General features: G+C 42.8%; 1 protein-coding gene across 1 annotated transcript in view; it reads left to right on the top strand.

The window, feature by feature from the left end:
- The window catches only part of EVL (Enah/Vasp-like), a 116,552-nt gene that overhangs the window by 77,661 nt on the left and 16,559 nt on the right, over window positions 1-22,332 (top strand). Inside the window, exon 5 of the mRNA XM_053980019.1 lies at window positions 19,676-19,739. Within this exon, the coding sequence (XP_053835994.1) occupies window positions 19,676-19,739 (64 nt within the window). The remainder of the gene's footprint in view (window positions 1-19,675; window positions 19,740-22,332) is intronic.

Raw genomic sequence — 22,332 nt, 5'->3', positions numbered from 1 at the left:
TTCTCTGCAACAAATAAGATTACTCCCCCAGCCCCTTCCTCATGTACCATTTGCAGCCTCCAGTCATCTTTATCACCCTCCAGAGGATCACAGAATCATAGAATCATGAAATCATGAAATGGTTTGGGCTGAAGCAGACTTTAAAGACCACCTAGTTCCAACCCTCCTGCCATGGGTAGGGACACCTTCCACTAGAACAGGTGTCTTGGATCCCCATCCAGCTTGGCCTTGAACACTTCCAGGGATGGGGCACCCACAACTTCTCTGGGCAACCTGTGCCAGTGTCTCAACACGCTCATAGTAAAGAAATATCTAATCTAAACCTACTGTCCTTCACTTAAAGCCCTTCCCCTTGTCCTATCACTACATGCCCTTGTAAAAACCTCCCTCTTTCTTGCAGGCACATTTTAGAAACTAGAAGGTGCCATAAGAGCCTTCTCTTCTCCAGGGTAAACAACCCAAACCCTCTCAAACCTTCTTTCTTGGACAGGTGCTCCAGCCCTCTGATCATCTTTGGAGCCTTCCTCTGGATTCACTCCAACAGGTCCACATTTTCCATGTGCTGAGGGCTCCAGGGCTGGACACAGTACTCCGGGTGGAATCTCACAAGGGCAGAGTAGAGGGGAAGAATCCCCTCCCTTGATCATGGCACTGTGTCAGTAGTTGTCTTGCATGGCCCTGCTGAGCTGGGTAGGCATGCTCCAAGGAGATGAAACAAATGGCGTTATTGCTCCATGAACAGTAATCTTTCTTTTAATTTAGGCTGTGTACTCTAGCTCCAAATCACAGCTGTGCTGAGAGTATGGAGTGTGAAGAGTAAAAAGTCCAATATCTTAATCTAAGAAGAGTTGTGACACTGGGAAAACTGTGTTTTTCCCAAAGAATCTGGGAAGCAAAGAGCGTTCCATTTTCCCTGTTCACTGTAAAAGTGTTGATGATTATGTGCTGAAAGTACTGAATTTCACAGCATTGTGTGGTCCATGGATTACATGAAGACTGCAAACATATTTTGATGACAACAATCCTAGATTTTGTCTAATTGTGCCTTAAGTCAGTAGAGGATTTCCACTGACTTCTCTTGAGGTTTTTTTGTGATGAGTCTCTGTCATTATTGTATTGAGTTGATGGTTATTTTTTTACGTAGTAATGGAGCATTAGCTAAGAAATGTCAGATTTATTTCCATCAGTGACATTTTATGTTCATTAATGATACATCTAAACTAGAGAAATAGAAAGGAAAGCAAATTGTATTGCTAAAAAAAAGTTGGTTTAGCTACCAGGAATATGCCAACATGTCTGCAAAACTCCACTTAAATTCAGTAAGTAATTGAGCTTATCTCCTCATGCACAGGATACTATTATTAGCAAAGCATTTAATTAGCTGTCTGTTGCATTACAGCTGAAAGCCAAACACCTCCTCTGGCATTTCCCAAGAAGTCTGTCTGTAGTTCTCAGAGCAACACTTTTAAGATTGTGTGTGGCTGAATAAGATTTTGCTTTATGATAAACTTACTGGTTTAGGAAGCTTTATGATAAACTTACTGGTATTATTATTGCCAGCCAAAAAAAAAGCCTTTTTTAAAATTTCCTAGGGCAAAAAACTATGCTGACTTGGCTTCATCTATGAAAGAAAGGGTCTAGAAAATGGCCCAAGAAGGTGCAAATGTAATATAAACCTTCAGGATACTTTAAATTGTCCAATGTCAATTGTTCTGCCCCTGCTCTGGCACAGCTAATGAGTGAAAGAGGGGCTTAAGAAAAGGCTCTTGAGGAGCATCCTCCGGGTATTAGAAAAATTCCAGATAAAATTAAGCTGAATGGCAAGGAGGACATGTGGTGGAACTGATACAGGAGGTGCTGACTTCCACACACATCAGGAATGTGCTCTTGGCTCTTTGTAATGCCAGGAGAGGTAGTGAGCTGGCATCTCTTATGCAGAGCTCAGCACTTTGCAGATTTGGGTCCACCGGCCACTTGAAGCCTATCATCCCAAATCAGGCAACCACATGACTATTAAACAAGGTGTGTTAACCACTGCATTCTTCCATGAGATAAAAGGAAAGATTTTGATAGAGACAGGAATTCTGCAGTGGTTGCAAAAGCACTCAGCCAGTCCTAGTAGGAAGGCTCTGGGTTTTGTTTTCACTGAGACATCCGTGGTGTATTTTGTGTGTCTGTCTCACAGATCAAGGCTCAGGACACTGCAAGGCTCAGGGTTAGCAGTGCTCCTCTTTCTCCCCATCTGGATGATGGGAGATCTCAGCTAATGGAGTAAGGCTGGAGGGTGTCCCTGCCTCACTAAGGGACTCCCATCTCCCAGACTCCCTTAGGAGATGGAGACTTTCTTGCCTAGATTAGGATCTGTCCGAGACTGGGAGTAACTCCATTCATGCATTTGTCAGCACCTGGTAAACAGCTACAAAAAATAAAATCAAGGCATTATTGACAGTATCCCACAAGTAAAATTAATACAGATAAAAATGTTTATTTTTATAGTATTTTCTCATAAATTAGCCAAAATAACTGGCTTAATATTAATTGGCCCTATATACCCACATATATCCATGTATTAGTAAACTGCTTTTATTCAAAAGTACTATTTGTAAGAGAAAATACGAAAACTGAAATTCATTAGGGAAACATTTTGCACTGCAATTAGATCTGATGCTGCTCAGGTTGGGGTTTCAATTTGTTTAATTCACATTGATGTGCAGACAAGGCTGCAGAACAAGAAAAAAGAGAAGCATATATTTAATATTAGCTACTTTTCTTGTTCGTGCATACTTCAGCTAAAGCCTTGGTGCCAAATGATTTCAGATTCTTTCCGCGTGTCCCTAATCAAATATTCATGGTTGTATTCACACTTACAGAAAGGATTCTGAAGCCTACCTTGAAGTAAACACAGGGAATAAGGCATATGTTCAGTCCAAACTTTGTTCCTGCTCATACACATACGAGCTCTAGCAACAGCTACAACCAGTTACATGTGTGAAAGTCAGACAGATGCTTCTTAGGCACAACATTAGCACTGTGAACCTGTTGGACTTTCTAGGACTGAGACACTGAACACCATGAACATGTGCAGTCCTCATTTCCCATTGCAGCTATGGAATAAGAAAATATATTTAGCCAAGAGCACAGATCCACACAGAAAACATAATCTTCTAGATCCAATTTAGCAGGAAATTATGTCCATTGGGTTAAATGGAGTAACATTTGGGTTCTGAGGGGTTGGTCTTCAATAACAGCTTTCACTCTTCATTTCTAATTGGGAAAGAGGTGCAAAAGCAACTTAAGATACACTACAAACATTTCATTCTGCTTATTTCATTATTAAGGAGTAGTAAATATCATATTAACTTTCACATTAATAAAACTAAAATTTTATTCGTATTTTATTAGGATTTTTTAGACAGTGGAATAGAAAAATACATTTTAGTGTACATCAAAATAACTTTAAAAAGTAGGAGTGTTTGAGCATAAGTAATTTCTAAAAAAATATTTATAACATCTGTCAAAGTTATTTAGCTCCCTGACTTTGTTTGTGTTGAGCACTTAAGTCTTACTCTTACAATCATTTTCATGTTTGGTTCCTATATAGGTTGCTACTGTAAAAAGAAGTCAATTTGCTGATGCTGTGTATTATTTATGTAGCACCCTAAGTAGAAAGAAAGAAAACTGACAACATCCAACCTTACCTTCGTTTTAATTCCTTGGGAAGCTTGTTTCATTATTTTCCCCCTCTTTGAAGTACCAGGTCTCTGAAATCTCTTTTTAATGATACAGATGCAAAATAAATGTTAGAGGAAGGAGTCAGCACGCAGAATTCGAAGAACACAAGACATTTTGAGGCCGTGCCATGCAGGGGGATGGGAACAGCATCTCGGTGTGGGAGTCTGTGTGTGCTGGGTCCTGGGCTCCCGCTGCTGGCTCTGGTTCAGCAGCCAGGCAGGAGTTTCTCTCATTGTCAGTGAAGCAGCTGTTATGGCAGATGATCGTGCTGAATTTCAGGTCATTTGATAACTAGGGCAGGCAGCCGTGCTTTGCAGTTCAGCTTGGGTGACACTTAAGAACTTCATCAGCACGGTGCAGAATTGCTCACGTTTCTGGGGTGCCCGGGTGGGCTTGTTCTGGGGGTGGAGAGGGGGTGTTCAGCCAGGTCCCATCCTTGGCAGCCACACAGCAATCCCTGGCTCCTGTCTGTCCCTTCAGCATGCAGGAGAAGTGTGGGACATTGCTAGTTTTTCAGCTTTATGATGAATGATATTCCGAGTGGTTCTTATTTAGGCTATCAGCCAGCTTAAATCTGCTGGCTGGCTCTGCTTGGTCAGCAATGTGAATTGTGGTGCTGGCTTCCAGACTTGGAAGAAATGCTTATACCTGTGTCAGGGAACAGCAAGGAAAGCTTTCCAAATCTTTTGGTGGCTTGGCAATAACTGAGAGCAAACTTATGGGAAGAAGGGAGCCCTTACAGAGCCACAAAGAGGAGCAGTCCAATTGTGCTCCTTTTCCCCTGTCCTCAGGGACAGGGGAAAAATTAATGTAACATTCTGGGAAAAGCAGCTGGAAATATCATGGTTATTTTCTCAGCTTGGCAAGCTTTTAAGCTTTAATGTATTCCCAGAAGAGTCAAGCAGATCTTTGGTGTAAAGAAGCCCATAAGCAATGATGTTGGATTCCTAGAATTTTAGAGTCAGAAGAGATCATTAAAGTCATCCACTGTAACCTCTATGTTCAAAGCTTTGGTATTCTGAACATAAATCCTTTACCAAGTGAAGGTGTACTTTAGAAAGCTACTGTCTTGATGTAATAAACTTTGCCCAACTGGCTCATTACCATCACTGGTAAAAAAAATACTGTGTTTGAAAGGATACACTTTGCTCTGAAAGCATCAAGCTGCCTTGCTGACGATGATACCCAAACCAGACTGTGCAGTCATCTCAGCCCTGGGTGGAATATGGCCAGCCTTCAATCCACCTGGGAAACAGGCACGGAGCAGGGCTAAAAGAGGATGCTGGGGAGCTGAAACACCACTGGTATAAGAAATGTGGGAACAAAGGCAGGACTGCAGTAGATTTTAAGAAATAACCTTGAAGATATATTTTGGTCAGAAAAAAAAGCTGGTTTTAATGTAACTTAGAAGGTTGCATCTGCCCTCTCTCCACCAAAGCTTCTCATTCTGAAAAGCATCTCTAATTTGAAATGGTAAAAAATGTAAGGAGAAGAAAGAGCTGGGATTTAGGTATTTTGGCAGAGAGCAGGCTGCTAAAAGTGCCTGTCATATTAGAGGTGGCAGCTTAGACTTGTTTTCCGTGTTTCAAAGTGAATACACCCTCTAAGGCAAACCAGCTATTTTTAACTCTCATTCTGGGAAGTCCTTTTTCTCTATACTGGGAGAAAAGATACGTGCTCTGTGTCACAGTTGTCTCACAACCACTTACCTCACCAGCCTCCTTTCAATAATGAGACAGATAATAGGACAGAAAGCTGGTCACCCAAGCTCAGTGATGAATAAACCTCCACTCCTCATTCTGGGGGATGAACAGGGAGGGGGAAAGCCTGTTTGATTTATCAGGAGGGGTCCCATTATGGAAGGTCAGGCAGAGCCTAACAGGTGTCTGTTACTCACTGCAAGAAGCGTTTGCCCACTGTGCCCTCTGCAAGCCTTTCCTGGCACACCCAGCATGAGTCACAGCGGTGAGCAGAGTGCTGAGCCAAGCGGCAGTGGTATTGGGTTTTCCAAACCCTCCCTGAATCTGTGGGTAATTTGGTAGAGTTTATGGCTTAGTCTCTTAGGATTGGACTCATCCCAGCTATATTTATAGGACTGAGTCTCACCCAGGCTTCTCCTGTAATGAGTGGAGAGAGACACGGCCAGGGAGGATTCATCCCTCTCTTAGACGGGCACTGATAACTGAGGAGGGTGGTGTTGCAACTACAAGTTTGCAAAGCTGAAGTACTTTGAATTGTGCTTGCTGGCCTCTATGTGGGAGTTTGGGGCTTTTTCTTGGGTCTCAGGCTTTCTGCATCAGAGGAGAAGTTCATCATGATTTCCCAAGAAGCACCTGTTCATACTGTCAGGAAACAGAATGCACTTTCAAGTGAATCACAATCAATTTGAAAGTTTAAATTAATTAAAATCAAGCCGTCTGAGAAGTATCAAATGCATGCCTGCACTTCCTTTATACCAAATGATTCTAATAGCAGTGTAGCAGACTTCAAATTTCCCCATCAGTTAAATTGATTGAATTTTTTTCGTAGAAGGCAATTTAGAAAGCAATATACTGTAATATAGGTATGTTACTAGTGACTATTTAATTGTTACCATACTACAGGCTACTGGCAGACAGCAGCTTAAATAACTTATAAGTGGGGCAACTGTCATGAGAAATGGCTTACCAGCCTTCATCTTTCCTTCCTCTGTGCAGCTATTTTGCTCTTAGCAGGGCCCTGAAAAGACATGCAAAGTGTAAGCATGTCTTTTAAATATTGTTTAATTTAGTACTACAAACACTGACATGATTTAATCAGAGCATATTACTAGAGAATGGCATCAGTATGAGATGCTCCAATGCAGGTAATTTTCTGGTAACTGTAATTTTTACTTGAGTTGACAGGGTTTTTCTGGGCTTAGTCTGTGAGACTTGCATTTTCCTGGAATGCTTCTTGCTCTCCATTTCTTGGCAGAAACTTTCAGTCTTGCATCCCATTTAAAATGGTTTGTAACTGGAAATATGTGTTAGGGGCTAGTTCTGAAATAGGTGTTGTGCCAGGTGAGTCTTCTCACTCCCATGGGTGAGTCTTGATTCAGGCACTTGAATCTGGGCTGTCCGTGCAAGAACTGAAGGTAACATGCTGTATTCCTCAGTTGATCTCACTGAGTTGTGCCTGTACTGCACGTACTGAAATTCTGGAGAGGATCCATCAACTCAAGTGTCCTGGCTTGGTATGGACTCAGCCAAGCCTCTGTGCAGGGAACAGCTCCAGAGAGACAAAGTGTGGAGATGAGCAGACTGATTTCTCCCGTCTTAAATCTGCTCCATACCCCAGCCTAATTGCTAAGGTTTGTGGCTGCATTGCCTGCAGAATGGCAACCATCCCAAAAGCATCCTCTTCTAGTGGGAAACACTTCAGCTCTCCTTGGCACAGTACCCAGGAGTCCTTAGGAACTGATGATGGAAATGGAGGTTGAGAGCAGAGAATGGCAATACTAAAAATTAAGGCTAGTTCAGTATAAACAGCTTCTACAGGTATAACAAAACATCTGACACTGACCCTTAACAACATAAATAAGTTTCCATCCTAAGAACTACAAAGATATGGTCAATGGCACGAGAATGGCTTTTTTAATATATTTTGTCTGGCCGAGGAACTTAAAAGCTCATTGTTCTCCTTCTTGAGTGTTTTCCAGAGTTCTCTAAAGTACAAACCTTCTCAGGGTGCCAATTGATAAAGACACTACTAAAATGAAACCAAGCACTCGATTCATTTCTAAGTGTTATTTCAGTTTTGGCACAGCCTCTGGGTTCTTAGCCGTCTAATGTGCTGTTAAGTGCCTTCTCAAGCATGGATAATAGATATTAGGAATAGAAAAGGAAAGCAACCTTTTCAATTAAGGACAAAATGTACAGAAAGTAAAATGACATGAGTTGTATCAGCTGCATATTGGCTCTTAGGAGCAGTCTCCAGATACAATCAGTAGGTGCTCAACCAGATAATTACAGCCTTCCTGCACAAGAAGGAGGAGAGTAAGTCATGTAGGAGAGTAACCTGCCTGCCTGCTACCTCTTGCAGGATCAGAGCTGTCCTTTATTTTCACTGTTGCAGATTGTGGAATTAGTGTTTTCCAACTTCTCTTTAAAAAAGAAGCATTTTTCTAGCACATCTTCCAGAGGGCTGCTGCACCAGGTAAGTGCTGGACATCAAGAGGGATTTGTCCGCCTTTTTGTCAGTAATGATTTATATTTGTCAAAATGCAATTTTCACAATTGATTTCCTGTTGCAAGGATTACAGGAGCAGTTTGTTCAGGTGCTTGCCTTCCAGCCAGCTGGTATTGCTTCATGCTCAAATTGAGGTCAAGGGTTTTTATGTACAGGAGTAAGAGGTGGTCAATTGAATTGTTACTTAAAATGTCTTTATGTGCACAAGATCTGCAAGTGCTCCTCTTTCAGGAATCATCTGTGCTGCCACAGGCAAGCTGGGTTGTAACCTTTGTGAGGGTCAAGTAATGCTAAGAAGAAATTACAAGATTTCTGTGGGGCGGGGTTATTCCCAGTGCTGCATGATAGAGCATCCCTTTTAAATTACTTGCTTGCAGCTGGTGGCACATGTACCAAAATTTAGGAATCCCAGTGCAGGTGTTAGAAAAGTATTTTCACAATGGTTTTGGCCACACCAGCTTCCCCTCCCCCCACCCCCCGCCCCCCCCAAAACTTGGACCAGTACTTAAGTCATAATTTTGTTTATCCAAAGTAGAAGCAGAGGTGGTGGCTCATGTCATATTGTCTGGGGCAACGGCCTTCTCAGGGTCTTTAATTATTCTTTCCTGTGGGCCATGCTGCTGTTTCCACTTAGAAGGGGTCACTCTCTTGCTGGTGGGACTGTGGATACCAGTCTTTATTTCAGAATCAGAAGTGGTGGTGGAGTCTCTGAGAGAACCTGTTCCCCATCCATATGAGCTCCTGCTCTGCCATTTACTCAGCCACATGGCGGCCCTGGCTGTGCTGCGCCACGTTGTGTTTGAATGAGCTGTTGAAAAATACTGTGTCAGTTTTAGGGAGGAGGGTGGAGTTGGGGTTGGAAGCAGGAGTTATCACACCCACTCTCTGGTTTTCTGGCTCCATGGCAGACTGTTGGCAGGGGGTTTGCTGTGCAGGTGGTAAGTCTGCCGAAAGATCTGTAGGAATTTGTTAATCTCTGTTAGATCAGTTTGAGAGTCTCTGAGATGCTGTTTGGCCTGGAAGGATGTTTTTTAGCTTTTTATTAATCATGACCATATTTAACCCTGTAGAAATCACAACCTCATTGTCTAGGAGATAAGTGTAAGAAAATAATAAAGAAAATATGACATACATAGTCTTGGCTAAATAAGTCACTGAAAGAGTTAGATACATCCTTAGGACAGAATTAAGTTGTACATCTCTGGGTTTACAGGTTCTGTCATTAGTTTGATACAGTGTTTTAAACTGCCTACATTTGTGTAATAGTGTTTTCTTTAGAGAGAGCAGGTGATTCCGATGGTATTGCAGGATAAGAGAGCACTCTGGAGAGCTTAGCTGATATTTTACATCAGCCAGATGCTTGCCTTCAGTCCTTCAGTGTGAGATACAGGAAGAAAGCACAGGAGAATAAAAAGGATTTGAAGTGTCCTCAAAACTGAGAATTAAATCGTTTGATGATACCATGTTCTCTAGGAAAACTGAAGTCCTGAATATAAAACACGGCCTACAACTTTACAATTTTAATGCCACTTTTGTTCATTTAAATATATTCCTGAATCTTCTTACATTTTCAGAATGTAATTACATAAAACCATTGGCATTTATGGCTGTGAGACACTGAATTTACAGGGTCTCAGGTTTGTATTTATTATTCCTGTTTCTGGTGTGCCTCTAATGGCTTTATAAGCCAGCAAGCAGAAAACAATGAGCATATACAGGTACACCATCTGTGTGCCATAGTGAAAAAGATAGTTTGCTATTAACAGAGTTTTTGCTCTCTCAGATATTGATTGGTTAATGCTTGTTGTGCTCCATCTGATAGTGGGGAATACCTGAGAAGTATGGATATTGTAGACTTAAAATGGGACATAAATCATTCATAGCAGCAAACGTTAGAAAACATATGATAAGCAGCTTTGCTATTAGAGTATGTACATATCAGTCTTTCTGAGAATGTTGTGGGAGGCAGGTACCGAGAGTGAGCAGCTACTCAGTTATGATGAGTAAGTGTTGCCTGAGAAGGATAGGAGTGCCTCTGATACATTGCTAATTATGAACTTGTTCTATTTGGGTTTCACCTGGTGTAACCATAGGTAACTTATAGCTATAAAAACTTAAAATTTTTATTCAGCATATGCTGAAGGTCAGATATTAGATAAAAGACTTAGCTGCTGAGTTCAGTGGGTCAAAATACCAGTTGATCTACATCAGACTAGTGTCACTGAGGCTATGGAGATATATCCCTTAAACCAGCTATGAATTTGCTTGAGGAGTAGAGCATTAGGCTGTGTGAAGTCCCCAGCAGACAGAATAATGCAAAGGCAAGGAGAAAGGAAAAAAATGGATCAAAGGTGGTAAGGCAGAGGTAGAGAGTGAATAAATATAACGTTTAGCGTCCTCATACAAACTCTCCATTAACTTCAACTGGATTTCCTCTGGAAGACCTGCCACTCTTAAATATAGAAGAGGAAAGTGATTAGCAGGCAAAGTAAAAAGGGTGAAGTGTTGGGATCAGAGGAGATCAGGTATGATGGGATGATGAAGAGAAAATTTAATAGTAGATGGGGATCTTCAGCTATATATACATATCTCTGAAACCGACTTGTTCACACTTACATTTTAAGACCTGTGCTCAACATTTATCACTGAACTCCTTTGACTTCAGAAGCTACCAGTGAACTTGATCCTGCATGTTCAATAGCAGCCATTTTTTTCCCCAAGACAACTGAACTTTCTGTTTTTTCACACTTTGCTTTTACTGCAATTGCTTGCATGTAGGTGAACACAGGGAGGTCTGACTGGGGCAGGAGGCAGCAAATGCAATTTTTTTCTTTCACAGCATTACGTGAAAGTCCAGACAACGAAGTCTGGCTTCAGACACCCCGAAGTGTTGTGATAGGTGAGGAAAAGGGTCCAATTAAATATTTAAGTGGCGGGGCCCACTGTGCTGCTGCAGCGGGGGATCGATTTCACCTGGTGAAACCCGGTCCGTGGCGGGGCGGGCGGGGAGTGCCGGGCATGCGGAGGGTGCCCGGGGAGTGCGCTCGGGAGGCTGCGGCCATACTATGGTCCGCAGGGAATGGATTTGGCACTGCTTCTGCCTCTGCCACTGTGACTGCATCATCCTGTGCCGAATGTCTTGTAGGTGATGGAAACCTCCCCGCCGCCTTGCACGTCCCGTCCCTTGCATGCTGTGCTCCTGCTGAGCCCTCCCGGGAAGGGGGAAGGGATGCTCGTTTGTGCATGGAGATGGTCTGTGCCGCCATCCTGTTGTGCTGGGAAGCCACTTACAGTTGTAGCTCACTGATGGATCGTTTGTCTTTAATTTGCTTTTAATTCAGGCAGGCGGGCAGTAGGAGGCTGAGACAATATTTGTGAGAATTGAGCCATTAAGTTGAGGAGATGCGGGCAGTAGTCAGGGCTGTTAAATCAGGAGAGGTCATCACAGCAAGAATGCGGGACTTGTGAATCAATGTGTTGGATTGTTTCTGTTTTTACTTGTTAGTGAATAGCATCTGTACTCATGGAATAGATAATGGTTTTAAAAAACAGATATGAAAAAGGGCAGCATTTCATACCTGCTATAATTAATGGGATACTTGCCTATTTTTTTTCTCGGTAATAACCTACCTGTGACTGTCAGTTCCTGTTAGCTCTTCTGGAAATGAGGATTTGCAGAGATGAGTGGGTTTACTCTGGGCCTTCCTAGTTAGTGGGACTTCTGCTTCCCTTAAGTAGATAGCTTGGCTTTGGATGTAAGTGTGAATGGGATCAGGTGCTGTATTTGAATATTTTGTTTATCTGTTGAATTTATTTAAAACTGCAAATTAATTATCAAGGAATCCTACCTATTTCTAATGATATTTTTTCATGTGGTTTGTTGGGTTGGTTTTTTTTTTTCATAAATCCCCAAATATATCTCCATTTAGTTGTGTTTTGTAGAAAAGCCCTCTTCTGTCCAGTACTCTTACCCAGGTACAGGTACTCATCATAGTTGCCTTAGAGCAATGGTGGGCGTTAAATCTTGGTAAAATGGATCTTGTCTGGATCTTAACCATTAACTAAATGCAAACTGTGTGTTTATAATATGGTGTTTTCTATGTGTGCATGGTGCTTCAATGGGTGTATGGGCCCCGATGCTCCACGTGATGGAAAAGACTGTCCTGAGGGGTTTATTCTCCTACCACTAGGGAAACAAAACAGAGACACTTGAAAATAGAGAGCCTTGCCTTGCAAGGTTGTATGTGGAGTCAGGCCAAGAATAGACCATGCTGCTCTTGGTGCCTTGGGTGCTGCACCAGGCTACAGTGGGTGGGTGGGTGTATGTGTATATATATACATATATATATATATATATTTCTGATCTAATGTATTATAAAACCTATAGTTAAGCAAAAACAGCAATTTTTGACCAGCGATGTGTGTAAATATTAGCTGATTGAACTGCTGTCCATGCTAGTGGCTGGGTTCTTTTCCCCCGTGACTTCAGAAATTTTCAAAAATTCTATTTTTCAAAAAAAAAAAAAAGGGATCAAATCCCTGCTTTTGAGCCATCCAAGGGAAAGTGCTTTCTGAGCTCAGCAACACTCCTACTGCAGAGCACGAGGCCAGCATTGCAGTGTCCCTGTCTCTGCTGGGACAGCACCTGGCAAACTGATACTGGAGTGAAGCAATTCACATCCTCACTAAAACCAAATTCAGGAAAATATCTTTGCAACATAAACCGTATCTTCAGATGGTGTGTTTTGATTTCCACTCTCAGCTTCTTTGGAGCATCCACCACCTGAATGCCCATACAGTGGTGGGGGGTGCCAGCTTCTCAGGATGACCCATGCTCTTGATTTTAATGAGATTCTGATGGTATTTGGTGTTTTTCTTAAAGCTCCAGTACTGCCTAGAGGCACAAGATTATGAGCTAATCTTCACCTTTATTGAAAAGTTTCAATCCTGGATATTCAGGAAAATAGGCTTGATGCACATTCTGAAAAACAATCAAGAAAAGGAGGGAACACAAGTGCTTGGGGACTTGTTTACTTGCTACTAATAATTGTGGGGTTAATTTACTTTCTTTTATTTTTTTAAGATAATCTCATGGTCCTGAATTTTATAGATTACTTTTTTACTTCTGGCACTGATTGATGACATCTCCCATCATCTTCCCTGAGCATGCTTATAAAGCCACCAATATTGAAAGTACACCCTTAGAAATTCAATTATGTCCTTTCATTTTTCTTTTTTTTTCCCTTTTTGTAATGTTAAAAAAAGTAAAATTACTCTTCCTATATTTTTCTATGCACATAACATTTTTCTCAGAGCCAGAGGCAGCTCCTCTAACAAAAGCAATTGGTCATCAACTAAGTTGGATGCCTACTTATCATGAAACTGCCTGTGGAAACAAGGCTGCTTCTCTAAATGCATCAGAGCCCCTGCAGCAGCCGTGCCAAGGAGGGAGGTGCTGGCAGTCCCCCCCTGGAGCTGCCTGGCAGGTGGCTGCCTTACCCACCTCGATTCCATCATCACATAACCGAGCCACCACCAAATTAGTTTCTCTTCTGCTCAGAGCTCAGCTCAGTAAACAGAATGCCCCTGGGATGCTCGAGTTCCATCTTCTTCTGTCCTGCACAGAGGTGTCCTGCATTCGTCTTGCCAGAATTTCTCTCTGTTTCTTGGAGAGCCAGCACTGCACAGGTCCGGGCACACGCGTTGGGCTCCGCAGCACTGGGGCCTGATCCAGTTGGATGTGTAGCCATCACCTTCCCTTGGGCTGCCATCCTCAAGGTCAGGTGCTCAAAGAACTTCCTCGCAAAGTGGGGAACCGAGGTTCAGCCACTTCCCCTGTCCAGGCAGAACTGCAGCTTTCCTTTGCTCACCGTCCCCCACTCCAAAAAGCTCGTGCTATTCTAGATCAGTGTGTGTTTTGGTCTTCCTGTTAGAGCTGAGCTGCTGAGAGGGAAATAATTTCCAGTTCTTACACAGTTCTTATATTTTATTTTGATCAGTCACCAGATAAAATATAGGGAGTCCCATACCAGAACACATGGGCTCCCATCCCTGTTGCTTGCCCCAACTATGGGGATGCATTCCCACCACTCCAGGCTGCATTTTTGGGGGAGATGCTGACCCAAACGGCCGTGGAGCCATCTCACTGTGAAAAGTTGCACTGTCACCTATGTGTATTTTTAAATTTTGTTTAAAGCTGGTTGTGTTGTTTCTTATCTGAGAGGTAACCCAAGCTGTGCTGCTGAGCTGAGGCAGTGGTGCTGAGATAAATGCAGCCAAGCTGTATCCTTTACATATTTACTGTGACCCCTGCTGTCAGAGCGGAGCTGCTTGCAGCAGGAGCTGCTTTAGCACTGTCTCATCTGTATTACTTAATACAGGAGAAAAAAAGTACATTTTTCTCCACCAGCTCAACCAAGACACAAGCATGAAAAATTCCCAAATGCTGTGCCAGTGCCATGATAAATGAATGGTCAGGATCAATCAAGTGCCATCATATTTTATGCCAAAAAATGGCATTACCAGCTTTAGCATTTGAGGCAAAGGCACTGTTTTCATGTTAGTGTGCTCAGTAGCACTTCTGGTGAATTGAAGATGGTTTCTTTCTAATCATCTTCCAGCACTGGATCTTTGCACAGCCTTTTTGTTTGGTAACTTCCCTCTGGATTTCATGTTTTCCATCCTGCTCAGTGCACATGCACAGCTGTGTGGTTCTGCATATGGGGACCCTTGCAGTTCCATCTGTTGATTTTTCCTAAAAAAAAAAGCAGGAAGAAAAGGACTGTGCACAGCATACACACCTGTACATAAATCCTAGAACAGATAGGAGCTCATGCAAGGTGAGGGCATTCCCATGTTACATACAAGGCTTGTTTTTCCAGCTGTCACTGTCCTTAAATCTTATCTGCATCAGAAAGTTTCAGCAGTGAATGTTAAATCAGTTTTTAGTTCAAATGAACAGACTTCATACAGACCCCCCTGTGCTCACACCCTTATTTCACTTTAAGCAGGGCCTGTTTCATGTTAGATTAAAGTAATCTCGAAGTAAAAGGCAAAAGCAAAGCAGTTGCAATCTTGGGAATGGTGCTTTTAATAGCTTCTAAGACAGGAATTTCTAGAATTCAGCTGAGAGTTGGTACCTGATAGACACTGTTCCTTGTCCACTGTGGTATAAGGTAAACTGAGGTTATGTAAAGCATTGCTGGGGATGATTTTAAGAGGATATGTTTTACTTTGCTCTGCCACAGACTTACAGCACTGTTGGTCACCAAGGAACAAGGAAGGGAGGTAGAGAAGGTTTTCTGGCACAGAGCTGGAAATGCTTCTTTCCCTGCACTCTACTTGCCTCAGGTCAAACCAAATTTGGTCTGCATCAGAGTAAGGATGCCTTAGGTGACCTTTTACATAGTTTTGACTGTGTCAGTAACAAATCTCACCTGTAGGTAAATTGATGCAACCAAATTTTATTTGTGCAGACACGGCCTGGGTGTAATCAAGTCACTTCTGCCTCACAGCATTGGTGAAGCTTAATTAAGGCTGATAAAGTTCTTTGCAGTTCTCAGAGGAGAAGTTCGGTCCATGTGTAAACAATGTTATAGAAGGTATTTAATGTACTCTGTTAAAATGCTGCTGAGGCACCCAGCCTGTGAGTAACAGTGTCTGAAACTCTTCGAGTTAATGTTCAATAGGAGTGAGGCACACTGCCTGAGAGCAGGCTCTGGGGCACTGTACTCCCTTCGTGGGCTGTGCTCCCTCTCTCTGCCCGGCGCTGCTGCACATCAAACCAAACAAGGCAGGAGCAGGACATGTGGAGTCCCAACCCGCTGTCACAGGAGTGCCATGGTGGCAGTGTGGCAGCACGCTGGAGGAGCCCGTGGCTCTGCCCAGCTGCAGTGAGCAGCGATCCCTCTTCTCAGTCCTTCAACTCGCCATGGAAAGTTAGGTCAGCCCGACCTGCCGTGTCATCCAGCTCTGGCTGCACTCACTTGGGCCCAGTGTAGGCACCCTGCTTTATCTACGGGCTTTATCTAGGCTAATCAGATGAGTGCTTTGTCCAGGATAATTGTCTCTACTAATGAGTTTAAGGGAGTGTCACCAGCACAGCTGCTCACCAGCACTGTTGTTCCCACTCTAGTGTGGCTGTGCCAGGACATCTCCAGCCCGTGCAGTCCCCACCAGGAGAGCAGGCTGAGGTTCTCGGGGCAGGGATGGAAGTGCTGACAGAGGCTCTGCAGCAGCAGCAGCGTGATTGCCCAACAGCGGCAAGAGAGCTAAAATTACAGGCAGGCTGTGAATGGGGAAGTGGCGGCGGATGGGGACACAGAGCGCTTCCCGCTCTGGCTGAAGCGGGGACAGCAGCCAGGGATGTCACAGCAGCCAGGGATGTCACAGCAGCCAGGGATGTCACACCTCAGTGTGGGGCTGACCTGCTGGTAGTGGGGCAGCAGCACCGCCGGGAGCAAAGAGCCCCAGGTGCCCGGGGGGAAAGAGAAGGAGTTCTGGTGAACCCAGCAAAATACCCTGCCCAGCTGAGTCCCAGCGTGGGTCTGCACGCCGGCCCAGGCTGTGCCTGAACAGGGACGACGGGATCAGCATCAGTCAGAAATGCTTTCAGCAACTGATATGTTGGGGTTTTATGGCAGAAAATGCCGATTTATTTGAAAGATATTGCTGTTGGAAAGAAAAACTTTGCAGAAACTTGTAATCTGGAAAGATTTCTTCTGTTCTTGTCAGGATAAGCAGGAGTTTATGTCACATTGTCAGAATATAAAAAATGACACATCAGATCTGATGGCTGAACCAGAGTCTCCCACAATCCAAGCATGTGCTGGAATCATCAAACAATGAGGGAGAGCTGTCTGTCTCTGACACCTCTTTTCCTCCCATAATCTGCTGGGGGCTTGTGTGTGTTTGTTTGTTTGTGGTTTGAGGATTTTATATTTTTTTCCACGAAATCATAATGTTTTTTTCATATGTAAAACAAAAATTTTCAATATAATGAATTGAAAGCCCATATGTATTTCTAATTCAGCTCTGACTCTGGACCCTTTCCTTAGCCCACACTGTCACCACACTAGTCCGTAAACACCATGGAGGCTGTAGGAGCTGCAAAAACCCCAAGCAGGAGCTGCTTCCATGCTGTATGATGAATGTGTGTTAGTAGATTGGACCTGCTGTATTGAAGAAGCACAAAATACTGGTTGCTCAGAGAAATAAACGGTTTTGATACTTTTCTAAGGGTCTGCAGTCAGTGTTGCTTGCACTTGTAGCCAAAGAGGGAAAAGAAACATTGCTTGGAGCTTGTCCAGCAGGAGAAAGGATGGCATTGTTCCTGTTAGTTCGTGCCTTCCTGGCGCGAGTGGAAGCCGGAGCATGGTTTTTCCTTCAGGGACAGCTTTGTTCCTGGTTTTTGGCTGGTTCCAGACGTGGACATCTCCGCGGTGCAGGGGCAGCCACCAGCACATGGAAAGCTCCACACCCAGCACAAAGCAGTGCCCTGTGCCAGGAGTTCCCCCTTGCTGTCTGTAGGGACAGCAGGGGAAGGGCAGAGCGGCTGCTGGGGTGGTTGAGTAGGAGGAGAAAAAAATAAACACGGACAACATCTGTGTGCTCCCAAAATCTGCCTTCAGCTGAATCACAAGATGCTTCTATAAAAGCGTGGTTAATTATTGCAAAGCAACGAAGCGAGGAACCACAGACATTCGCAGAGTATCTCCTGCGTTAATTAGTTGCTAAAAATGTGGCTCACAGCAGCTCTGAAGCTGCAAACGGGTCAGCAGCAAAACTGTTTCTCCTGGCCATTGTGCTGAGAATTGCTCTTCTCTGTGAGGCTGTTCCCAAAGGCTGGCAGAGGCAGCTCACAGGGCAGCTAGAGAAGCATCTTCAAATGAGCGTGGCATCACCAACAGCACTCCCTGTTCATGTCTGCTTCTGTCTGAGAAATACCTAAAATGTGGAGGGGAATTAAGCCTAGAAATCCAGTTGAACTGAAACCCCCTCCGCCTCACAGCTGTCTTCTGTACGTGCACAGCGGAGCATACATGTACAGGATCGAGCATGAAATTAATCCCCGCCGTCCGTGTCCGTGAGCTGTGTCTCAGCAAGCTAAAAGCTGTCCCTGGCTTCCTCACGTGTGCTTTCTGAGGTCCTTGCTACACCTTAAACTCCTTTCGCGTGAGCCGCCTGCTGGGTGGTTCCCAAATACTTGCTAAGTTTTTGCCTGAGGCTTGCTTCCCAAAACAATCACCGCTTCCCCACGTTCATTATTTCGTGTGATCTTTACAAAACGTGACATTTCTGTCTACAACAGCTTGCCAAAGACCTATGATAAACAACACTAAGTTGTCAGTCATGAGTCATTAAAGTGAACTGTCTTCATGCCCAATCATAGGATATTTTTAAATGTCAGAGCTTTTGGCTTAGTGGTTGTCACTGGCTTCATTTTTGGGAGACCCAAAATTAGAATACACAGGCCTGGTTTTCAGAAAGTTCTGTATACCCTTATTTCAAATGTTAGTCCTTAAACACATTTCAAAAATATGCACGATTTTCTCAGGATCACTCAATACTCTGGAATTTCTGACTACTATGCATTTCTGCCATCTTTCCTGTTTTCATACTTTCTTAATTGGTTTTCAGAAAATATTCAGCCTGGCAGTAATACATAAAGAATATAGAGATAAATATGCTTAACAATTTGAGAGTGAGATATTTAGGTTTGTAAGTATTTAATTCTGATTTGCTCTTGTTGGATAACTTTTAAAAGAAGTTTTACAGTTGAAAATTAAAAAATAAGGTAGGCATAATAATTTCTTGCACATAACTGACCTCCTTCCCAGTTTATCAGGAAAATTTCTGTTGGATTTAATAGAAGTCTTATCTGTTTAATCACAGTTGAACTCCACCTCCTCAAATGAATAGAACAATCCTTGTAATAAATGCAAGACCACTTATGTTACCAATAGTTATTTTCAGAATAATTGTTTCCTTCTGAAAATGGCATGTAGTGTCAGTGTCCTTGATCAAATGTCTGAGAACAGAGATTAAATGATCAATCAAGAGAGGAGATGTGACTTAAATGGTCACATGCACAGTCAGCTTTTGTTGGTGGATGCCAGTGAAAGCTCAGCTTGATGTGGATCCCCCAGAAACAGAAGACCACAGCATTGTAAAAAGAAAAGTCGCCTTTGTAAAAGTCTTGTTTAATTTTGCATCTTTTCGCATCTTCTATCAGGCAGCTTTTAATGCCAGCCCAGCATCAGAGCAGCACAAGTTAGCACAATGTGTGCTCCCAGACTCAGAGAGGCAGTTGAATTTCTGTGCAAGCACAGAATATTACCTGAAGGATGGAGCTGAACCATGACAAAGGTAAAAATGCATCCCAGTGCAGTGGGCTGTCCTTCTACAGGACAACTTTTGCAACACTGCAGACCTTCACATCACCAAGGGGTTAGTATATTATCTACAGCAACCATGGTGCCAAGTTTCTGGACAAATCTGGTCCCACATTTAACCCCTGGAATCTCCCAGTGGGACTAAAAATGTACAGGAGTCAATGATTTGTCTAGTAGGAAAAAAAAAACAGCTAAAAATAATAATAAAGCAAAGAGAAGACAATAATGCTTGAGGTTTATCTGTCATAGTAAGGTGGAGAAACAGTCTGAGTGGCACTGTTTTTTCAAAGGCAGACACATTTGCTTTCTTTCTTAATAGCAACTTTTCATTATTTCTGTAGGTCCAGCTGCCCAGCGCCAGATCCAGAATGGTCCATCTCCAGATGAGATGGAAGCACAGAGAAGGTGAGTTAATCAGCTGTGGCAGAGTTCTAATTTGTGACTTGGATCAACATGCAGTCCTTGCTCATCAGTAAGCACTGCTCTTTTTACTTGTACATATTTTAAGCTGGTTCTGAATGTTTTCTGATTATTGTTAATGATTCTGTAATGACTGTTAAAGGGTGAAGTGAGCCAAAGTTCACACTCTGGGTGAACTCCTTGCTTGGTAGGTACTCAGAAGTCTTCCTGCCTCCAAAAATTATAAGGAAAGTGTAGGGAAACTAGTTTCCTGCACCTTTATGAATAGCTGTGAAGGACCTGAGGTTTGGTAGGGATTTACCCATGACTGGGTCAGCAGTGATGATATTTCACCTGAGATTTACTTTGGGATAGCAGAGATATCACAAAGGTCAGAGAGCCCCTGCTCACACCAAGGCAGGAGATATTGCCTCTCCCACTGCCTTCCTGAAAAACCTGATCCAGCTCTTCCTTTTACCAGTGGAAGTCACTCATTCTGCATATGTAATTCAGGCCTCCAGTATGGATGTCTATTCTGTACCTTTAAGATGTGAGCAGCTTAGCAATGTTAGAATAAAAATATTTATTCTTTTTTGTTTAGAGACAGTAAAAGCCCTTTTGGTAGGTATTATTTGACTGCTGCAGGGCCCTAGAAAAGCTGCTTTTGCTCCACTGGAGTGGAATAAGATATGCCAGTAGATGAAGTTAGATATTACTGCATCTGCACTAGAGGACTTTCAACTTTAATTATGCTGATGCATTCTTTAAGCATAGAGAAGACCTAATTTAAAGCCTAGGATGGTTTTTTTTTTTTTAAACATAAGCAGGAAGGAAATTAAGTTATGGTATCTACCCTGCAAATTTGTCTGTTTAAAAGGCTTTTTAGAAATCTTTACACAAATGTTTAAAGAATATTTTTTTAAGTCAGAATGTAATTGGTCTTCTCTTGTACTTTTCTCCTTAAGTAGCCTTGTGCCAATCCCAGGCTTTATTTAGTTCAACTGGAATAAATTTGACTTCCTAAGAGTTTAAGAACTTCTCCTTTTAGCACGTGTGGGAGGGTGCATTTGGCACATATAAACTGCTTCTGACCAAGGGCAGAAAGGGCTGGTATGAAACCCAGTGAGTTCAAGTGGCAGTGGCTAACCCCTGTTATGGATTTTTGCACCCTGCACCTCAATCTGTTCTGCAGCAGCTCTAATGATTTGGGGGTGTTTTACCCATATTTCTTTCCTGTTCTGTCAGACTGGAATTTTCCAGTCTGGTTGGTTCTCTAGGTAAACCTAGAATTTTCCCCAGGTTTAAACAGGAAAATGTATGTATCAAGTTGTTCTTCACCATCAAATTTTGCTAATAAATGCCAAGCTAAGGTAGGGGACAGTATGCTCAGGAAATTCTTAGTACATGTTTTAACAACTGAAATTTTAGCAGTGCAGTTGATGGTGTTGCATTCATAACAATCAAGAAAGAGTTAGGGTATGTGTTGAGCTAAATATTTCTATTTATTTGCTTTAAAGTGTCATATCTTAAATGACACCAGTTGAATCAACCAAGTTAGACTTTCTCAAAAGTGATTCACCTTTGCACATATGATAATTTTCTCAGAAACCTGCAGTTTTCTGGAAATTGCATGGATTGCATGTCCTGAACATAAAATCGTTTTAGGATTGATCCCTCCATAGCAAAATCATGTATTTTCCTTTACCATATATTGAACTACATATGAAACACAGAAAATTTGTTTTAAAAATTAAAATATTCTTTATTTTCCACATAATATAACTTTATTTTTATGGACTAGTTTTTGCTTTAAACGCTTCTGTTGATATATAAATAAGGTAGAATTGCTCAGCATTGCAGACTCTGGAAAGTACAAGTAAAGATGTAACAGGGTGGTGTCTTAAAACACTGTGCAAGGAGTCAAAATAGAAATGTTGCTTAGAGTTGAGCTTCCTTTACTGTACAGACCATGAAGTAAAGCTGTTAAGAAAAGAGAAAACTGCACAGTGAAGACTGATCTAAAGATAAATGAAACTAATTAAGGCAAATTTGACTTAGAAACTGTGGAGGAAAATAGTAATAAACTTTATTACCAAATGCTTCAGCAAGGTAAATTCGGAGTTGTGTTTTCATATTGTTGAAATCTTTATTCCATATCCATGCACTTGCCAAGAAGCCTGGCAAGTATTCTGGTTTTTGGCTATCAGGTTTTTTAGGAGGAGCCAAGTGAGGGTGGGTTTGTGGCAGGGGTCAGGGACATCCCTTCCTGCAGGAGCAGTCCAGCGTGCAAGAGCAGACTCTGCTGATGGGCCCTTGGAACTGCACATCCCTGCAGTCAGAGCTGTCCCGAGCCTCTCCCTGCTGGACACCAGGCCTGGGCACTCGGGAGCTGGCAGCTCCTGGGGGGAAGGTGCCGGGAGAGCAGCAGTGCAGAGCTGTGATCGGGTTTGCAGAGGGAGCACAGCGCTGCTGGTGTTGCTGGTGCCACAGGGACAACTGTGCTGGGCTGTCAGCTGTGCCAAACGGGCTTGGATGTGCAACAGAGGCTTCGTACAGTCAGCCCTAAAACACAGATGAAGCTTTGCTTTAATTTTCATTC

Source organism: Vidua macroura, chromosome 6, assembly GCF_024509145.1.
Source record: "Vidua macroura isolate BioBank_ID:100142 chromosome 6, ASM2450914v1, whole genome shotgun sequence".
In the NCBI taxonomy this organism is placed as follows: Eukaryota; Metazoa; Chordata; class Aves; order Passeriformes; family Viduidae; genus Vidua; species Vidua macroura.
Note: the sequence above shows the minus strand (reverse complement) of the source record. Positions and strands in the feature narration are given on the sequence as shown.